This window comes from Lithobates pipiens, unplaced genomic scaffold (assembly GCF_037356315.1).
Source record: "Lithobates pipiens isolate NorthernLeopardFrog02 unplaced genomic scaffold, aLitPip1_a1.2 Scaffold_28, whole genome shotgun sequence".
NCBI classification, from domain to species: Eukaryota; Metazoa; Chordata; class Amphibia; order Anura; family Ranidae; genus Lithobates; species Lithobates pipiens.
Genome location: NW_027507789.1, coordinates 31,403,517 through 31,425,618, shown reverse-complemented (window position 1 = coordinate 31,425,618; position 22,102 = coordinate 31,403,517). Strand labels below are relative to the sequence as shown.

Genomic DNA, 22,102 nt, shown 5'->3' with positions numbered 1-22,102 from the left:
GCATATCATTGCCCATAAGTGCAGCCTCATCAGTGCCCATCCGTGCAGCCAATCAGTGCCCATCAGTACAGTCCCATCAGTGCAGCCTCATCAGCCCCATAAGTGCAGCTTATCAGTGCCGCCTCATCAGTGGCCATCAATGCCACATATCATTGCCCATCAGTGCAGCCTATCATTGCTCATTCGTGCAGCCTATAAGTGGCCATCAGTGCAGCCTATAAGTTGCCATCTGTGCAGCCTACCATTGCCCTCCAGTGCAGCATGTCATTGGCCATCAGTGTAGCATATCATTGGCCATCATTGCCCATTAATGCAGCACATCTTTACCCATCAGTGCAGCATATCATTGCCTACCATTGCAGCCTATCATTGCCTACCAGTGCAACGTATCATTGCCTACCAGTGCAGCATATCATTGCCCATCAGTGCAACGTATCATTGCCCATCAGTGCAGCATATCATTGCCCATACGTGCAGCATATCATTGGCCATCAGCGCAGCATATCAGTATCCATCAATGCAGCCTATGATTGCCCATATGTACCGCCGCTGTTAAACAAAGTCCTGCCTCCTACACTGGTTACTCTAATAAACAGCATGCTGGTCTAATGTCAGACCAAGCAGCATGACTTCATTTGACAGCCGCGGCTATTCATATACAAGCTGCTGCTCGATCCTTCTGACAGTTTCCTGGCTGATTGCTTCTGGCAGAAGCAGTGTGGCCTTTTGTACAGGACATCAGATTGGCCCGGGGGCAGGGAGCTTCTGCCAGAAGCAATCTATCAGGAAACTGTCAGCCCAGTCTTCCCCTGCTCTACACTAGCCCTCCGCTAATTTCCACCCGCGACTTGCCAAATGCTAGCAGGCGAGTGGAAATTTTGAGAGCTGTGTGTGTGGACACCTTGCTCTGGGGGGGGCTCCCCTTTGCCCCCCATGTGGATTCCCATGAGAGTTGAGATGAACGCTGCTCAGCTATTCATGGGCAGCTTTGTATTTTATGAATTATTACAAATCTTACTGATTGGCTAAGGCTGAAAAGTGATATCATGATCTCAACCTCAGCCAATCAATGGGAACCTTATATTCAGAGAGTACAAATCTGGCTATGAATGGCTGAGCAGCACTCAGCCTGATTACATTTTGTTCTGGGATTGTGAAAGGAAGTTCCAATCCCACTGTCAAAACACAATGCTGTATATTGTATGTAGCTGAAGCTACATACAATTTATACAGCATGCCCAGCTAGAGCATCTACTAGTATAGGAAATAATTTGATTGGGCCAGCTTGGACCAAACTAACTAGTTAAAGGGCCAATAACCTGGCGATCAGCTTAAAGCTGCTTATATTTTGCCTTCCATCGTTTCTCCTTTCTGCCCTCATCAACACGCTAATGAAAATTTTAAATAAAACATTTCTGTTTACATTGCATACCTTATTTTAGACTCACTGATATCAATACTGGGTTTCTGTACTTCTCTATACCATGCAGACAGGTAATGGCTAGTGAGAAGGCACATCAGGTTGCTCTACATTTGCTGTACAGATTTGTACATCTGAAACCAGGATCTTTGCTGTGTCTGGCTGTAGTTGTTCTTGCTGAGCTACCGGCTATGCTGGACAGCTCCCTGCCTGTTCTCTTGGACAAACTTACTTTACATCTTGTTTTTGGTGAACCTTGAATCCTTTACCCTTCCCATGAACTTCCTATTTAAGCCTCAGTTTTGCACTTACATTTTGCCAGATTATCCAGCTAATATCTTGTTCCTTGCACTTCTGCTAATGTCCGTGTCTTAATTACCATTTATTAATGACCTTTGGCTAGTTCCTTGACTACGTTTTTGCTTGGTCCCAACCTGCAACCATTTGTTGCCAACATTTGGTTTGTTCCTCAACTACGCTTCCACTTGATCTCAACCTGCAACCACTTGTTACTGACCTTTGGCTTGTTTTCTGACTATGTTTCTGCTTGATCCCTACCTGCTTCATCTGCTATTGTACCTTGGCTTGTTCATCTCCTAGTGGGGCAATCCTGAGAACAGCAACCTGGCACTAGCACACTGCGAAACACATCTCCACCATCATCAACTCTGGTTAAGACCACTTAGTGCTTAGACCCTGCGCCTTTGATGAGTCAGCATCACCCGCATGGGGAATCTGCTTGTGTATTTATCCAGCTGGTTTCTTTATTAGCCTTTTCACTGCTATATTCACTGGCCTGCGAGCCTGACCTCTGATCATGACAACATCATTTCCTGAAAACTCCATAATTGGCGGCAGCCACTGTTTCAAAAAAGTCCAACATGTCCTTTCAACAGAAGTCGATCAAGTGATTAATATCTGACAAGCAGGGACAGCCACGCATTGATCAAAATTCGGGCAGTCCATGCTGAACCAGCCAAATTTCGATCAGTTTAAGCCTAGCTTAAAGTGGTTCTAAAGCCTAAACATTTTTACCTTAATGCATTCCTTGAATTAAGGTAAAACATGTTTAGGTAAAAAGTATTGCTCTCAATCAATCCTGTGTTGTGCTCATCTGCAAAGACTCTCCTCTCACTTCCCTATATCACAGGCTTTGCTAAGGCATCAGGAGGCGTTGCTGTCAGTCAAATCCTGTGGTGAGGGAGCAGGGGGCAGGGCTGAGTCTATGGACACAGGCAGTGTGGCTCGAGATTGAGCCCACGGGTGTGCCACAATAGGAAGTGGCTTCCCTTTGACTTCCTTTGGTGGCACAACAGGGAATAGAGAATAGGAGGAAGAATGCCAGCGAGGGACTCGAGAAAAGGAGGTTCAGGGCCACTCTGTGCAATTCCATTGCACAGATCAAGTAAGCATAAATCTGTTTGTTATTTTTAAAAAATGCATTTACAATCACTTTAAGGGGGAAATTTAGCTGGGATACATGCAGAATAATAGATAATGATGAACACAAGCTCACAGACACTGAAAGACATAGAAAAAGATATATTTCAAAAGAGGCTGATGAAAGCACATACTGTAGGTATCGGTAGACACCTACGTTGACCAAAACTAACTCAACATTGAGTGATCAATTTTAGAATGGGTGTTTTAATACAAAACTGTGAACAATCCTGAGATGCATAATATCAATACTCTGTACTAACAATGAATTCACCATTTAGGCGCTTCCAAAGAGAGAGAAATGTACAGGAAAGCCCAACAAATAGTTGGCGTAAATTCTGGATTCATGGGATTTTCAGCTGATGGATCTGCAGATTCCTCCCCTGATCGAGAGCAAGATGTTTCTGCAGCAATAACCTTTTCTGGAACACCCCAAGTTGGGGAAGATATCACTGCAATACTGACTCTAACAAATTTGAAACCTACAAGCAAAAATGTCACTTCCAACATATCTGTGGCTGCTGTTGTGTACACCAATGCAGTGAGACACTCCATTCTCAAGAAAACTGTCAATGTGCAACTTAATCCAAATGAAGGTACCCTTTTTGCAATATTATTGAATTACTAAATTAACTATGTTTGCTTTATCTCTTTGGAAAGCTAGTGATTAAGTTGCTTAGCCAAGGGTGCCTGACCATAAGAACCTGGTGCTACCGAGTTTTGGTCAATGCACTTAAGATCTTCTATGATTTTGGTGGTTGGGCCTATGCTACTAGACACCAGTGGAGTGTAGGCTTCATGCACATTGATGTTTGCAGATATAAAATATGGCTAGCTTAAAAAACATAGCATCTTTCCACAAAGGAAGAGCCACAGCTGGGGTATACTGTGAGCCATAAAAGTGAATACAATAGTGGTTCTGTGTAACACCATTCACCCAAGCATGCGTGCACATTTTTTTTATTAAATGCAACATATCCGCATTTGTGGAAATAGATTGAGGGCACATTTTCAGGTACACAAGCATCTGTGTTTACATGAGTACAGGGGTGGACAGCCATTCACTTATATGGCTGGCTATACTCCCCATCTGTAGCTCTCTGGGTGCTGGAAACACTGGGTTTTTTACTAGAGGTATATTTTTGCTTACAAATGCCCATGTGCATGTAGCCTTAGGCCCCTGCTATATTAAGTGCAAAAGAACTGGAAAAAATAACAACTACTGAGCAATCCTCTTTTAATAACTTCTCAAATTACTGATGATTGTACATCGTTGCCTTTTGATTTCCCTATTAAAGTTCACCTGTGCCTAGCCTAAGAACATTAAAGTTTTAACATCTCTAGCTGCTTGCACTGTGAAGTAATGCATCCTCACAGAGCACAATAGAGACACTAAAGTCAAGTTCCAGTCTGTTTCTAGCAGCTTTTGGTTTACATTATGTTCTCCATAGAAAATAAAGGATAGAGTATCTGTAATGTAAAGTAATATTAAAGGGTCCTGCCGATGAAATGACTTACTTGTTATGCCCCATCTTTCTTCATTCAGCTATACCTTTCCTCCAAATCTGTACTGTCCCCACATCACTGACCACACTTTCTGGTTCTAGAGCCTATCTTTTCCCTCACAGGGATCTGCATGCGAGCCCCCGGTCAGGACTACACTATGTACAGTACTTATTATGTGCTATATGCAAACCAAGCCAACAGTATCCAAAGTAAATATGTGTGGCTAGTGTCACATATCAACAATACTATATATTTGAGAATGTAAAATAGACTTCTTAGAATGCATTCTTTAAAAAAATATAGGGCATTTAACGCTAAAGTTTAACCAAAAAATATTTTAACCTTACAGCTTTAGTGAACTAACCTACCTGTAGTTAGGATTGTTCCACGTTGTGCTGGATCCTTGAGAAATCCTCACTGTAGGGATGCCCTTTTTTGTTCCTCCCTCTGAGTTTCAAGCTTGCATAGGGCTAATAGACAAAAGTTCCTTCATTACTTTTACAGCCTGAAGATATTAACACACTGCACGCTGGAAGTTAAAGTAGAACTATAGGCAAAACAGATTTTTTGGATATATTAAGTAGTGGCATAACATGGGGGGTGCAGGGGGTGTCGTGGCCTGGGTGTGACATTTAGAGGGGCACCAGTATGTGTCTGGCTGCCTCTTCCTAATTTTAAGTTCCTGTGTCCCCTGCGCTCCAGCCACCATGTTCAGTGTCTGGCGCCCTGTGATTGCGCGTATGGGGGTCATGTGAGGTGTAGGGCTGGCCTGTCCGCGAATGCTCCTGAAGTCTCGACTCCACACATGACCCCCCATACGCCAGATCACAGTGTACCGGCTGGACACTGAACATGGCAGCTAGAGGGCGGCGGAGAGAAGCAAAAATTTGAGCCGCCGCTGTCTTCTCCTCCTCCTATCTCCGGACTGATGCAGGCCATGACAAGAAGGTGAGTGAAACTCTCTCCTGAGAGTCGTGGTACTGGCCCCGGGGAGGGGGGTGGAGAGAGACTGTAGGTAGGACAGTATAGTGTAGTATAGTGGTCAGTGTAGTGTAGTATAGTGGTCAGTGTAGTGTAGTATGGTGGTCAGTGTAGTGTAGTATGGTGGTCAGTGTAGTGTAGTATGGTAGTTAGTGTAGTGTGGTGGCCAGTGTAGTGTAGTATAGTGGTCAGTGTAGTATGGTGGTCAGTGTAGCGTACCATGGTGGTCAGTGTAGTGTAGTGTAGTATAGTGATCACAAGGGGGCACAAATTACGTGCCTTGCCCCAGGCGCTGACAACCCACGCTACGACACTTGATAGTAAGGGAGGGTTCTAACCCCTGACAAATGTTTTTTTGCCATCTGTGCCCCATTGGGGAGATTTCCCTTCACTTCCTGTCCCAAAGGAAAAAAAAGGAAGTAAGAGGAAATCTCTGCAAATTAAGATGTAGCACTAACCCCCGAAAGAGGTGCTGGTTAGATTTGGGCATACGTTACCTTCTTTTCTCCTCACTTCACGTCTAGGGGTCTCCCGTGGTAGATGGCCCAGTAACTCGAAAGACTGACAACAGATCCACTTGAATGGATTTTATTTGCATAATGTAGACAAATGAACAGTCTCTTAAATTGGGCTCAGAGGGTTGGAAAGGAAGTTCAGGTACTCTTAGTGTCAAAGTCAAATGTTGAAGAACTTGCTTACTTTGACTGCATCCAGAGAATAGCCACTCACAACTGGATGTTCCCTCAAGTTGGACAGTCCCTCTCTCACAAGGCCTAGCAGCCAACTAGGTGCTTACTCAGGAACAAGTCTCTGCTACCGACGTTGTTGTAGAACATACAAGGATAAGTCTCTGCCACAGACGTTGTTGTAGAACACGTAGGAAAACTAAACTTGTAGAACACTCATGGGATACCTGGATCTTTCAGCCAGCTTGTCGATATCCACAAGACCGGATTCTCTTGGGTACTTCAGCCCTTCCAGGCTCTTACTAAGAAACCAACCCGTATGTGGTCTTCTTCTGAAGAGTCTTCCCCTGGAATGCTTGAAGTCACTGGGTCTCTCCCAAACTGGAGACGGCACCCAACCACCTCAGAATCCTCCTTTAGTTTCCTTGCCTCAGGCTAGCCAGCCTCGAGACAACAAGATCAGGTGGATCCGCACCCCAGGCCATAGCCTTCCTGGGGGCTGGTCAGGAGGACCAGGAGCATGAAGTCAGTACATCCTTTTGGACTGGAACCCCCGAACCACGTGACGTCCGCATCTTAAATACCCTCTCCCAGAAAGCAAAGCGAGAGCGCCACTCCCACTGGGTGGGCTCCGAGAGAGAGTAACTTAAGAACCCAACCAGACCATAGTTCCATACCTGCCAGAAGAGACAGTGCCCCCTGTGATCAGGCGGAACATCTCATAGTCCAGTCAGACTGATGCTGAAGTCCAAATTTAGACAATCGTACCCAAACCAAACTACAGTTTAGGTATAACCTTAACTGTGAAAAACGCATATCGTGTGCACTTCGGGAGCCGGCGCTACAAAGGGAATACATTGGGGACCCCCAGGTTACCAGAACTGATAGAGAGGGTAAATGGCCCTAATGGGGTTACATAAAGCAATAAAAATTTAATAGATGTTGTAATCCCTCGCCAAATTTTTTTTTCTAATTGACCTTAGTTAAACTGTTTATAAAGGCTTTTTTTTAACCTTAATGAGTTCCCTGCATTAAGTTAAAAAACGTTCCATGGTTAGCACTTTTCCCCAAATAGTTAACTGAGCCCAATCTCAATCCAGCACTATGCCCGAGATGGCACTGCTCTTTCTCGCTCTCTTCACTAAAGATGGAAGCAGCAGCAGAAGCTACTGTCAATCAAACCCTGTGAGGAGGCAGCGAGGTTGGGCCTGAGCCACACTGTGTGTGTCAATAAACGGCATGGCTCGAGATCAAACCCACACATCTGCCCCATAGCAAACAGTTTGCTATGAGGGCAGAAGAAGGGGAGCACCGGTGCACCGGTGGGGGACTGGAACCGTTCTGTGGAAAACAAGCAGTTTACTATGAGGGCAGAAGGAGAAGAGGATGAGCACCGCCGGGGGACTGGGAGCCACTCTGTGGGAAACTATTGCACAGAACAGGTAAGTATAACATATTTTATATGCTTATTTTTACAAATCACTTTAAAATCCAGAAGGACTGATCAAAGCTAAAGAGTTAAAAATACATTTTAGCAAAACAGCTTTAATACTACTTTAAGTGCCTTTGTTGTAAACTTTGAAGATTAATTTCTACACAATGCCTACAGTGCTTTTTCTGTTTGTTCAGAATATGTAAGTACTTTTAAAAAGCCCATCCCCATTTAAACCATTCAGCGTGGTTGCTTTTACACTTACTCAAGTAAAATGAAGAGTAGAAAATCTAAGCAATGAGAAAGCAAAAGAAAAGAAAAAAAATCACCCCTACAGTCATTCATGGAGCCATCTACAAAAGGCAATGTTGTCAGCAGTTCAATGAAGGAAGCCACAGTGTTATATAAAAGAAAGCCCCCTTGACATCCAACCATGCAAGCTGCCTGGTCCTTACCAACCATTGACAGCTACGGTAAAGAGCAGAGCCATCTAAACAAATGCAGAGTGCCTTGACCTGTTTTTATAAGACAGGGTTCTTTATCACTGCATCTCCCAAAAATTAGCAGGAAAATTGCGAACTATGAAAACGCATGGGCAAATTTGTTTGATATGCCTGTATATGCTAATGAACTGAAGGGATTTTAAAAGTGCACTTGTCCTTTTAGTCGGATTAGTTAAAGTAAGTTGCTTCACTTTGCATATCATCACCATCGTCATTGATGTTTTATTGAGCTCCACTGGTGTCTCAGGGTCATGATATAGAATTTTCATGTTCTTAGAATTTTGTGAATATATGTTTGTGTGTTGTATTGCCGACCTGCATTTTTTTGCATTATGTATCGCTGCCTTTTATATTATGTAAAGTAACATTTAATGTTCGCTTTACATTTTCCCCAAACCCTCGATTTTGTTCCGCCCCTTTTCCTCTTCTAAGCTGGGTTTCTTTGCTTGCTATGAACAGTTTCAGGTTTGGAGGTTTGTCCATGGAAATATTTGTGGTTTTCATTAATGGCCAGGGTGAAAACTATATTTATTTTAATAATTAACCATCATTACTGGACATATAGTGGTTAGCCATCCTCCAAAATAAACCAGAGTTCCTGGAAATAATTTTCAATTATTGACAGTTATACGTTGTATTTTTCACCCCATCTAACCACCCCTTAAGAATGTCAAACGCTCTAAATACACAGTGCTTCTCCAGTTTGCATCTTCTATCCTACAGTGCAAACAATATTCTGGACATAGAAAAACATTAATTATATAGTTCTCCCGTCTCCACAGTGGACAACCTGGATTTAGTAGTCTCCCCAAGAGACAGACAGGGATTTATAGGCTGCTATTTTATATTTAGGTATCAAATCAAACTAAAAAACATGCATAGCTTGGAAAATTGTTTTGCTGGTGTTCACTGGTGGACTAGAGGGCATTTGTGCACAGAAAACCATTGGGACTCTTAGCGGTGCTAATTGTTATTTACCCAAACAATTGCATAGCAATTTTCATGGGTGATGGCTGCCAGTCTCTGTCTTTACCAGCTTTGCATGCTTGTTGTTGGTCAAGAATGCTCTTGTAAACACTTCCAAGGTGCAACTGCCCACCCTGCTCCTTGTCCCTGTTTCATCTTTACACACATCACCTATTGATGTGTTTACTGCTGCTATCCATGTTATGTCCTGTGGTATCACCAGCACAGAAGGATCTGCAGACCTAGAGCAAGATCAACCTGAAGACTGGTATGGGTAATCTGCAGAAAGGAGACTCTCTATATTTCCTTCTGAGGTTCTTTTTATTGTCTACTGATGAACCCTCTTGTCTTTTTTGGAGCCCCTGTGCTCTAGAACAGGCTGCACAAGCAATATATGTATCCCAGCTGGTGTCTTCAGAGAGCATTACATGTGAGTAACTAAATGAGGATTACCACGTGTCATATAAAACCTGCGTTGCCCACTTCACCTTCAGTGGATTAAGCCTAATTATTAGTTATATGGTTGGAAAAGCTAAACTTTGCACATTTATTGGACAGCAGGAAGGCAGAATAAAATTGTTCATGAATTAACACACTGTGGGACATAAAAAATATTCATGAAAATTCTAATGCCGCATACACACGACCGGACTTTTTGACAGCAAAGGTCAGACGGAAAGAGTCCGTCTGACAATTCGATTGTGTGTGGGCTCCATCGGACCTTTGCTTGGCAAAAATCCGGCGGACTTCAGAAATAGAACATGTTTTAAATTTTCGCGCCGGAACTCCGCCAAACCCAGTTCCTATCGAGAAATCCATTCATGTGTATGCTAGTCCGATGGACAAAAACCGACGCTATGGCAGCTATTGGCTACTGGCTATGAACTTCCTTACTCTTGTCCTGTCGTACGTCATCACGTTCGAATCTGTCAAACTTTGGTGTGATTGTGTGTGTCCAAGTACGTTCATTCGGAAAGTCCGCCGGAACTCCGCCGAAAGTCCATTTGGAAGACCATCGGACCTAGAAAAGTCCAGTCGTGTGTACACGGCACACTTTGTGGTACCGCAGTGAGTGGTTGCCAGCAAATGCAAATGAGGATCCTTACTTGTAATGCAGTGGTTAAGGGTGGTGATTACCAATAGGGATGGGTGAACGGCTCGCCCAGAGCATAACTTTGGTTGTTTGGACGTTCAGAAAACACCGAACAATATTTGGGGTTTGTGGCAAATTCGAAAGCTGTGGAACACCATTAAAGTCTGTGGGGCACTAATATGAAAAATCAAAAGTGCTCATTTTAAAGGCTTATATACAAGTTATTGTCATAAAAAGTGTTTGGAGACCTGGGTCCTGCCCCAGGGGACATATATAAACAAGGGGACACCCAGATCCCAGTTCCCTCTATGTGAATTGGTAAGGGGTACATTGTACCCTACCATTTCAAAAAAGAAAGTGTAAAAAATAGTCAAAAAGACAGGAAACACTTTGGAACAAGTCTATTAAAAGATAAAGAAAATAAAAATGTCCCGCAATGCCAATTCATCTTCTATAACGCCGCTCAACGAACTGAAATAAGAGGCCCCCATTGAGTGACGCTTCTTCGTGGTGACAGCACTTATATAGCTGATGGCGGGGCCACCTGGTAACTTGTTAAAGAGGGCTTACAGATTCCAATAATCCCCTGCCCGCATACCCCCACAACCACCGGATAAGAGTTGTGGGGATGAGGCCCTTGTCCCCACCCACAATACTCCAAAGCACCCTGCCCATGTTGTGTGCATGTGGCCTGGTACGGTTCAGGAGGGGGGGCGCTCTCTCGTTCCCCTCTTTTCCTGCGGCCTGCCAGGTCACGTGCTCAGATAAGGGTCTGGTATGGTTTTTGGGGGGTCCCCTATGCCATTGTTTTTGGCACAGGGTTCCCCTTAATTTCCATACTAGACCTGAAGGGTCACAATTTATTTTTTTATTTTTTTGCTTGGGTGTTCCCCCTAATATTTCAAACCAGAGCCAAAGGGCCTTGTAATGGACTGGGGGGGGGGGGGGGGGGGGGGGGCCATGCCGTTTTTTTCAATGTGTTTATCTATTTTGCTGAGACCCGACAATTCATTACAGCCACGATCAGTTTTAACCACTTGCTTACTGGGCACTTAAACCCCCCCTCCTGCCCAGACCAATTTTCAGCTTTCAGCGTTGATGCACTTTGAATGACAATTGCATACAACACTGTACCCAAATGAAATTTTTATCATTTTTTTCCCACAAATAGAGCTTTCTTTTGGTGGTATTTAATTACAGCTGGGAGTTTTATTTTTTGCTAAACAAACAATGCAAAATAGAAATAAAATAAAAAATCATGTTTAATAGTTTGTTATAGGTCATTTTTCTCCTTCGTTGAAGTGCGCTGATGAGGCGGCACTGGTGGGCACTGATAGGCTGCACTGGTGGACACTGATAGGCTGCACTGGTGGGCACTGATAGGCATAGTTAAGGCGGCACTATGAGGCACAGATAAGGTGGCACCGATAGGCACAGATAAGGCAGTACTGATGGGCATAGATAAGGCGGCACTGATGGGCAAAGATGGGCACAGATAAGATGGCACGGATGGGTGGCACGGATGGGTGGCACTGATATTTACCACTGATAGATGGGACTGATGGGCACTGATAGGTGGCACTGACAGGTGGCTCTGATAGGTGACACTGCTGGGCACTGATGGGCGGCACTGATGGGCACTGGTAGATGACACTGATGGGCATGGATATGTGGCACTGGGGTGCAGCACCGTTGTTGAGGCAGATTGTGGGCACTGATGGGTGGCACTGTGGGCACTGACGGGGGGCACTGTGGGCACTGCTGGGTGGCACTATGGGCACTGATGGGTGGCACTGACGGGGGGCACTTATTTATTCCTGAGGTGGCACTGGCGGGGGGCAGGTGGGCACTGGTAAGCTGGCCGTGATCGGGACTGATGTCCCAATCATGGCCGCCGGTGATCGGCTCTTTTTTTTTCTCCTCGCGCTATCAGCGCGAGGGGGAAAAATAGCCGATTACCGGCTCCGTTGTATCACATGATCAGCTGTCATTGGCTGACAGCTGATCACGTGGTAAGGGGTCAGGATCGACCCCTTGCTCGGATCCATGATCAGGCGAGTCTCATAGACTCGCCGATCACAGAGCGCACCGCACGCGCCCCTCAGGGGGCGCGCAGGCCGCTCGTGCACGGGACAACGTCAATAGACGTCGTCCTGGCAAAGGAGGTCCGCGCTGTAGCCGTCATTTGGCTATAGCGTGGATCTCTAGTGGTTAAATAACTTTTTTCCTTTAGAAATTTTATTTTGCTGTGGTACTGTTCTAAACACGGGAAAACTGCGCCACTTAACAGGCATACTATAGACACCCCCCAGACATGATATTTAAAGGAATATTTCATTTTTATTGTTTCACTTTAAGCATTATTAAAATCACTGCTCCTGAAAAAACTGCAATTTTTAAAACTTTTTTGACATTGATACATGTCCCCTGGGGTAGGACCCGGGTCCCCAAACACTTTTATGACAACAACTTGCATATAAGCCTTTAAAATTAGCACTTTTGATTTTTCATGTTCGTGTCTCATAGACTTTAATGGTGTTCGTTTGTTTGTTCAAATTCTTTGCCTGTTCGAGTGTTTGGATGTTCTAGTGCAAACCGAACTGGGGGTTGTTCGGCTCATCTTTAATCACCAAGTGTGTCCCTGCAAAACTTTGATGACATAGTGGCCAGCAGGTTGGAACCACAATGTTCAGTGTGGGATACAGGCATGCAACACACCCAGTTGGATGCTGAAGGTTTTTTTGGCCAGCTTAACTCTACAAGGGAATCAAACCAAAGTCACCAGATGCTGGATTGGAAAGGATTATGCTTCTTTTACAACTGGCTTGTTTTTCTTTTTGCAATTTTCACAATGCAGTCGCTTTATGCAACATTTATAACTTGGTGAAAGGAAAATATGAAGAGAAGATGTACATTTACTATTGAATGTATGGCTGAGAACCTCATTACTGTTATAGAAGTATACAAATGAAGGTTCATTCTCCAATATGAAACAACTACGGTGCTGAGATGCCAAATCAAAAATGGTTGGTCTGTGGTACAGAGCATCCCAGTGGAGGAGAGGTGAGTATGCAACCAAGGCATTATATTTACATTAAAGAGGGTTGGTAACGTTAGGGTTGGGGTTACAGGAAGTGCTAGTTTGAAGGCAACCTTATGGTAAAATATCTACAGTATATTGAGTGTTTAAAACTTCCAGAGCTAAGGTTCCAAAGGTGACAGGTAATATGTAGTATCTTGTAAGTCCACGGCCATTCTCTATTAAGTGATCACCATCACCAACCACATAATACTCTTCTGCATTTAGTCACATTTTTTCTTACAGAACCTGCACTATTATAATCGAAATTACCCAAACTCAAATCTCAACCCTATTTATCATTTCAGGTTTGTTCAAACTGCCTGTGGGTATAAAGGAATGAGAAAATATTTAGTGTCTTCCTTTCCTTTGTCCAACATGCAGTACAGACAACATGCAGTGTTGCAACATGCAGTGTTTTCCTAGCGTGAACCCATGTATTGTCGTCTTGTTGTACAACTGCTTTAGGAAATAATTACAATCAACATTTTTTTAGAATAATTTTGTTTAAATAAAATAAAAATGTGTCTGTCTTAGGGTTTACATAATGTGGCTTAATGACATACTGAGGATAGAATGGGCAATAATGGTTTTAAATGGCACCAGTTAATCTTGTACTTGTCCTACCGTAGGTGGGGGGCAGGGATTTCCTGCTTGCTTGTCCTGCATTCCAACTAAAAAGAGAAAAAAGTTTGGTAAGTCTGCATTTTTTATTGTTAAAGCATTTTTGCTATAAGGATGTCAAATAATGTAATTAAGGTTTATACATAATACTTTTCTGTGCGCCATGGCTTTCTTTTATATTAGCGATGACAGTTCCCATATATTTGCAGATAACATGAAGAGATTGGTTGCTTTACACCTTCTTTGCCAATAACCTGCCTCAGACATTAGACACTGACAGATACTCCTTAGATATTACTCTTATTTGTCAGATCTGACCACATTTTGTCCTTTAAACAACATTAGTAGCCACACCTGCTTGCTACTCTCAATAAGAACTTAGCAATAGGATGGTCCCTGTTTGCATATAGGCAACCTTCCCTGAAAAACAGAGATCTTAGGCAGCTTACTCTTCACATGTTTGGTCGACTTTATTCTACCAGAGCTTTGTAAAAAATGTATAAACCTTAATATTTTACATTTATTTGATATGATTAGAGCCTAGTAAGTTGGTAAGTAGAAATGGCTTTTCTGTTTGTTACATAGCCACTGCCTTGAAGCCTGTTCATTATAGTATAAGTAAAACAGAGTAGAAAGTTCAGTTAGTCCAGTGAATGCGTGTTCCATTCAAATAGGCAGTCATGGCATGAATAAAAAAAATAGTACATTTGCCTTGCAGATTGTTGGATGATAAAGTGGACACAGTCTACTTACTCTACTCCTTTAGTAAATCAACCCAAATGTGTTGACATAATGAGGTTGATTTACCAAAGGCAAACAGGCTGTTCACTTTGCAAGGGAAGTTGCAGATTGCAAGCACAATTTCATTTAGCAAAAAACACCCAATCACATGTAAAGAAAATTAAAAACAACAGCACTGTGCTTACACATGATTGGATGATGGAAGTCGGCAGAGCTTTACCTAATTTACTAAGCTCTGGGGAAAGTTCCCTTGCAAAGTGAACAGTCTATTTGCTTTTAGTAAATCAACCTCACTGTGTTTAATTTGATAGAAAGCTAACAGACAATTTATTTCCATTTGCCCCAATATATCAACATATTTAACCAGAAGAATGAACCCAATAGCAAAATGAGTTTTCAATTGTGCATGTCTGAAATCTAGGTAGATAGCTTCCCAGCAGGGCCCTGGGGCAAGCATCCAAGGCATTGGTTATGTTCACACGAAAAAGAAAAAAATCTAAATTTAAGACTTAACTATGCTTACTCATTTTTTTTTCCCAAACTCCAGATTACTACAGTATATACCTCTGCCTTTTCTCCAAAGTAAGCAAAGGGCCTTCACTATTGGATTCAGTGACCAACAGGCAGAAGGAACAAAGGGGATATGCAAAGAAGCATATGAACTATACGGAAACACAGTAAAAAACGTTGACAATAAACATGCTGATAAGGGTAGAGCGGTTGATTTACCAAGAATGGAGAGTGCAAAATCTGGGGCAGCTCTGCACAGCTTCCAGGTCTTATTGTCAAAGCTTAACCACTTCCCGACCAGCGCACGACGATGTACGTCGACAGAATGGCACGGGCAGGCATATTGGCATACAGGTACGTCCAATATTCAATGCCGCCCTGCCATCGGGAGCGCGCCACCGGCGGCGCGCTCCCGCGCTGGTCGGGACCCCCGTGAGTCCGGTCGCGGGACCCGCGGACTCGATCGCCGCGGGCATCCCCGCGATCGTCTCACGGAGCGGCCGAATGGAGGAAATGCAGAGTAAACAGCATTTCTCCATTCTGCCTAGCAACTAGTGACGCTGATCTCTGCTCCATGTGATTGGAGCAGAGATCGGTGTTCACTAAATGAAAGCCCAACTCCCCCACAGTTAGTAACACACCCCTAGAAACACTTAACCCCTACACTGCCACCCACTGGTTAACCCCTTCACTGCCAGTGTCATTTACACAGGAATCACTGCATTTATATAGCAGTGATTACTGTATAAATGACAATGGTCCCAAAAATGTGTCAAAAATGTCCGATGGGTCCCCCACAATGTCGCAGTGACAATAAAAATCGCTGATCGCCGCCATTACTAGTAAAAAAATAAATAATAAAAAATTATTAATAAAAATGCTATAAAACTATCCCTATTTTGTAAACGCTATAACTTTTGCGCAAACCAATCAATAATCGCTTATTGCGATTTTTTTTTACCAAAAATATGTAGAAGAATACGTATCGGCCTAAACTGAGGGAAAAAAATGTTTTTTTATATATTTTTGGGGGATATTTATTATAACAAAAAGTAAAAAATAATGCGTTTTTTTCAAAATTGTCGCTCTATTTTTGTTTATAGCGCAAAAAATAAAAACCGCAGGGGTGATCAAATACCACCAAAAGAAAGCTCTATTTGTGGGAAAAAAAGGACGTCAATTTTGTTTGGGAGCCACATCGCACGACCGCGCAATTGTCAGTTAAAGCGACGCAGTGCCGAATCGCAAAAAGTCGTCTGGTCTTTGACCAGCAAATTGGTCTGGTCTGAAAGTGGTTAATTGAACAAGCTGTAATTAGAAGCTGATTGGCTACAGTGCACAGCTGCACCAGATTCTGAGTGCACCAGTTTTAGTAAATCTCCCCCAAGGTGACAGACAGATAAGCTTGTTACGATGCTGCTTCTGCTTCACTATGAGTAACACAGCTTGGAGTAGGCCCATAAAGGTTTGGACTCAAAGTTAGTGGGTTGAATGATGCTAGCTGTCATTCAACCCAGAAGACTGAGGACATCTTGTGGGGTAAAATAAGTACTGCAGGGGAGAACTGCAATGAAGCAAAACTTTTATTATATTTTTAAAGGGTTTTTATTTCTAGCTTATTGTAGGAGGTCCTCTTTAATTCTAATATGGAACCAAGTTAATTGCTATTGAAAACTTGCCCGCTTTTTGCGCTTGTTTTATTATATTGTCAAAACGCCCTAGAAAAGCCCTCGTGGGTATAAAGAGACTATTTAAAGAAGACTATCAAATGATGATGATATGAACAAAACATGGACAAGACCAGAGTAATGAGGTAAGAAAGACAAAGGCACATATCTGAAGATCCAACTTCTTGACCAAGTTGTGGAGCAGATGACTCTTTAAGAAATTTGAGCACAAAAGCCTGTCCAGATCTGAAGACCCAGATATACTTGGCATCTCTGCCAAACTTGATTGCGTACATGACAAAACAGATTCATTTCATTATAAATGAATGACAATTTTTAGACTTTAGCAGGGAATGCACATCTCTACACGAGCCATTTAATTTTTAACATGGTAAAGCCAATGGTTTTATCATTTTAAAGTTGTTGATAAAGCTAAAGAAGGTTGTATAAGCAAATTGTAGCATATGTGGCCAGCTTAGAACAGCACAATCTTCTACTGCATGAATAGCTATAGCAGCTATTACTAGAATATTTTTCAGTGTCAGATTATTAGGCGTTATAAGTGAGTACCTGTCATCAGTAAAGGAACTAAATCTTCTGTTCATTTTTATCTTTTTTTTAGTGAAAGAGATCCCAATTCATGTGAAATACTCTGAATATGAAAAAGCCTTGACAACAGATTCTATGATCAAAGTGACGGCAGTGTGTCAAGTCGAAGGCTGGGGGGATCTAATGGTGGAAGGTATTACTACATTGAAGAAACCAAATCTCATAGTTCAGGTGATTTTCATTTTCACACTAAGTAACTTGTAAACATGTTTTAAAATTCTGAATCAGTCTTAGCTTAAGAAATTTAGCATTTTTTATGAACAAGCCATTTATATATTTTTTTTATATTGTACACTATGCCCACCTCTCCTAACCACTGTATGTGTGTTTATTTTCCCAATGAATGCAAAGTTTTCTTTGGTTGAACAAGGTGGAGATTGTGATATCCTGCCTCTCCACCTCATCTGTCTCATCGAGAAAATGTAAAGTGTTCTCTGTATGGACACGATTTGGCATGGCCAAGCAAGCAACCACCTGTGTTCACAATGCAACAGCCACTCAGCACAGGATCCAGAAGAAAGTGGAGATCACTGTTGTAGTGGTGTTTACTACAGTGATTTCCAGTTTCTAGAGGGATGCTACAGGTATGGTACATTCATAGTTGCACTGGTTCAAGCTGGACCAATGTAATATGGTACAAAGTATCCATACCTGGATTTAAAGTGGTTGTAAGCCCTCACATATACCCAGTGAAGTGAATAGCCTCAGATTATCCACAACGATGAAACAAATCCCCCTACATAGGTTTTACTTGTATATCTACTGTCTTCAGCTCTCTACACTCATTAGAAATTGCACATCATGTTAAAACATTTTCTTCCCCTTACAGCAGCACATAGGGGTGGGTGTGGAGAATAGGCCTACGCTGTATGTGAGCTGATTAGAAGAAAGGGACACCCCTCATGTGAGCTGATTAGAAGAAAGGGAACCCCCCCCCCCCCCATTGCCATAGATATGAAGGAACATATAGAGCTGTAGTTTGAATAGACAAGTTTAGTGCTAATCTCCCTCTAAGCTTCCGCCAGTCCCAAATTTTCAACTCATGTTATCTCATGTGTCAGACAATTTCTCAGAAGTGACACATGCTAATAACAAAGCAACAAAGCGCCAGAGAGAAACAGCCTTTAGAGCTTTGGATAGAGAATGGGCTTTACAACCACTTTATCTTGACTGACTCCTGAGGTTTCACAGAAAAACAAAATCATTCTTTGTTTCTATTATGCAGGAAAATCGCAAAGAAAATAGACTGAAGTGAGCACAGCTTTAATTGGCCAAATGAACATTTTAGTGTTTGGTCAATTAATCCCATCATCTCAGCATTCTTTATTGTATGCTGGACCAAGGTTTTTTCTTTAACTTTTTGTTGTATTTAGTAAATATTTTCATCTGTGCTATTGTAACTTTTGTCCTCTCATCTGTCAGGCTACTGGACCAGTCATGGTGGGCAAATCAACAACCATTGAAGTTAAATTTACAAATCCTCTGAATCTCCCGGTAAATAATTGTGTGCTCACAGCAGAGGGTAGTGGTTTAATAGTACATGAAGTAAAGAAGAGGTGAGTACTATATAGCAGATGAAAAATGTTTTGGATTTTTTAGTAATCATTTACACTGCTATAATTGCCAGCAACATTGCCAGGAGAATCTGCGTATCTATACATAAACAAATAGAACCAATGGTTGTGTGTGGTTTAGGCTACATAAGTAGCATGTAGTAATTAATGTCACTTAATTGCATAGTGCTTCAATGATGTGTGGTTGATTTCTGCTTTGTTCTACCTGTAACATTAAAGGAAACTGTTTGTCCCAACGATCCACTCTTTGCAATTAGAGTGAACCAGAACTCAAAAAGTGAAGGTTTGCCACCTGATAGGAAAAATCTAGACATGTTAAAAGTGTATAATCAGTATTCTGAGAGTTTTATCTTTTGTATTATATCTTTCTTTAAAAAAAAAGGGCAGTTCCTATGCTTAGGCAGTCTTGGGCCTTGAGCCTATAATCTATGGCACTGTTGCCTGTGCTAGTCTCATGGGATTTGGAGTGAAATTAAAGTAGAACTATAGGCAATTTATTTTTTTCATTTTGGATGGCGTACGGGAGGGACTGTGTCTCCCATTGGGGAAATTTCCTTTTTGTCCCATAGTCAAACAAAAAGTGAGAGGAATTTCCTGCAAATTAAGGGAATTCATTGAGGACCCCCAGGTCACCAGAACTAATGTCTTAGTTGAAAGAGTTCCCCTCTATTTTTCTGGGGAGAACTCAAACATTGGGATTTTCTTTTACTTTCACTTTCAGTGATAATGGTAAACAGAACAAATAGAGAGGGTGAATCCTCCACTCTATCCAAAACTAAAAAAAGTTTTGTCTTTAGTAACACTTTAATAATATCACTACTGTGCTGCTTCCTTTTCAGTTTGTTGGAGAGGAAGCTACACATGGGGACTTAAGTACAAGGATCTCCCTGCTTTTTCTTCACACAGTCCATGGATCTGTGCTTTTTGATTTTTACCTGCTGCTTCTTAAATATTCCCTTCACAGTCAACAGATCATGAGTTAGGACAACTTTGTTATACTGTGCCCTTCCTCTACCATGATGGCTGTCTCCATACATGGTAGGTCAGCAATACCAAAAATATCAGCTGCAGGTGAACCACAGGCAATACAAGTCCTTTGCCCCTGCTTCTCTGTTTTAGTGACTGCATTTAGGTTCTCCTTAATTGCTGAGGATTTTATGTAACTGAGCATCTAACAATGCGTGTGTAGATCTAGCATAAATATTAATGGCATTTTTTACACACTTTCGTTCCTTCAATACTTACCCCCATCAATGAGATGTAACAGCAGCTATAGTCTTAAGCACCATACACACTATAACAAAATTGGGTGAACATATTCCTTTGAGGAATAATTGTAGGATTTTCTGATAGTGTGTACACAACTTCAGCCAGTTCTGACCTTCCGAACGAAAATTTTCAAAGGGACAAACGCCAACATTTTTCTTGTACAGGAACAGAACAAACGATTTCCGTTTAATGTGTGCCATTTTCTTTTGATTTTCGGATGAGAAATATCAGATACAAAAGACTGCGCATGATCAGAACAAATAACAAAAAAAAGGTCTTTGTTGTATAACAATTTTCGTAATTTTTTTCTATCCTTGGTTACAACTTCCTGTGAAACTTTTTGGAATGGGTCCAGAGACTCCAGCTAATTAAAGCGGAGTTCCACCCAAAAATTTAACTTCCGCTTTAAGTACTCCTCGTCCCCTGATATGCCACAATTGGCATGTCATGTTTTGGGGGGGGGCTGGGTACCTGGTTTGGAGTGGGACTTCCTGTCCCACTTCCTCCTTCCGAGCTTCTAACTGCCTAGGTAATTCCTAGGTGGCCCATCCCTCCCGGCAATGTTCTGGGACATGTGACTGGTCCCAGAACATTGCCTGGCCATTGACAGAGCGCAGCGTGGCTTGAGCATGCGTAGTACCCTGCTCGCCCAGCTGTGAAGCCACAAACTGTCACAGCCAGGCGCCAACACTAACAATGTCGGCACGGAGAGGAGGGGGAGAAAATGGAGGCTTTGGGCGGCCACATTGCTGGACCGTGGGACGGGTGAATGTCTGTTTATTAAAAACACAAAAAAAAAACAGTGGAACTCCAATTTAAAGCAATTGCTGGGTCAAGGTTGCATGAAGCTCCCTTTGGCCTGCCTGCCAGTTGGCTAATTGGAGTAATACATCAGCATCATTACTCCCAGTGACTCAGTGGGTCGTAGTTGAGGCTGATGCTTTGCTGTGGGAGGAAGTCTTGGCTGTCCTTTCTTCTTCTCCTCTTTCACCTACTGTATCTCTGGCCGTTAAGAGATTTGTGCATGTAGAGGGAGTAGAATGAAGAATGTGTGAAGTTTTGGGTACCTTGATTTTATTAAAGGACAACTGGATCTTAAATAAGGGTTATTACGGATTTACAGTATGTAGACAACTGAATTTTGATTAAAACTAAGAAAGAACAGGGCAAAGGTGGCAAGAAAGGAGAGGGTCTACTCTCTACACTAGCACAAACATTCTCATTTTAAAAAAGCCATACATGCCAGGTCTTTGTCCATCTTTGAACCATGCCTGTTTGTAAATCTGAGCCAATCACATCATTGATCCATCATTAAGAAAGACTTGTCCAGGAGGTCATAAAAGCTCATCATTGTCCTTGGCCTCAGGCTTCGGCTTGCTTTGTTGAGAAAACACCCATCAACTGCACCCATCAACTAGGTTTGCACAACAACCCAGAAACCCTCCATCCGTGCATTTGCCTAGTTTTTCAATGTAAGCTGCCACAGCTACTATGTTTGCATGGTATCCCCAGCCTCCCTCCAGACAGGCCCGGGCTGCATGCTAAACTCTGTGGGGCCACGGGTTGGAAACCCCTGATGTAGTACAATGACCTGCCTGATTGGATACAGAGTAAATGGATAGATAGGTGGGTCATCCTGTTCCATAGTTTTGGTAAAGCTAAAGGAAACTGTACAGAGATTGTACAATCAGAGTGTATAGTGTATGACCACCTTTATACAGATATAATAAACTAGTCAAGCTTTAATGGCAACCCAAACACAGAAGCAAACACACATTTTGTGACGTGAAAAAAATAAGCGTCAAATGCAGCAAAACGCACAGTAAAAAACGTACAACTCGCAACACGCTGAAATGGCCCATGAGCTACTTTGCCACGTGTAGTGCAGACCATTGCCCATGCCCATTGGCTAGCATCGTCTCACACTCCCTTCCCTCTGTTGAAGAGTATTTCAGTGTACGAAATTGATGTAACCAGTTTGCAATCTAGTGACTGCAATGTC

At 42.5% G+C, this 22,102-nt stretch overlaps 1 protein-coding gene across 2 annotated transcripts in view; it reads left to right on the top strand.

The window, feature by feature from the left end:
* The window catches only part of LOC143935278 (protein-glutamine gamma-glutamyltransferase E-like), a 71,066-nt gene that overhangs the window by 47,126 nt on the left and 1,838 nt on the right, over positions 1-22,102 (top strand). Inside the window, exons 10-13 of one of the 2 annotated variants that reach the window (XM_077459025.1) lie at positions 3,142-3,456; positions 13,739-13,801; positions 17,271-17,428; positions 18,680-18,813. In XM_077459025.1, the coding sequence (XP_077315151.1) occupies positions 3,142-3,456; positions 13,739-13,801; positions 17,271-17,428; positions 18,680-18,813 (670 nt within the window). The remainder of the gene's footprint in view (positions 1-3,141; positions 3,457-13,738; positions 13,802-17,270; positions 17,429-18,679; positions 18,814-22,102) is intronic. The other variant, XM_077459026.1, reaches the window with a different exon arrangement.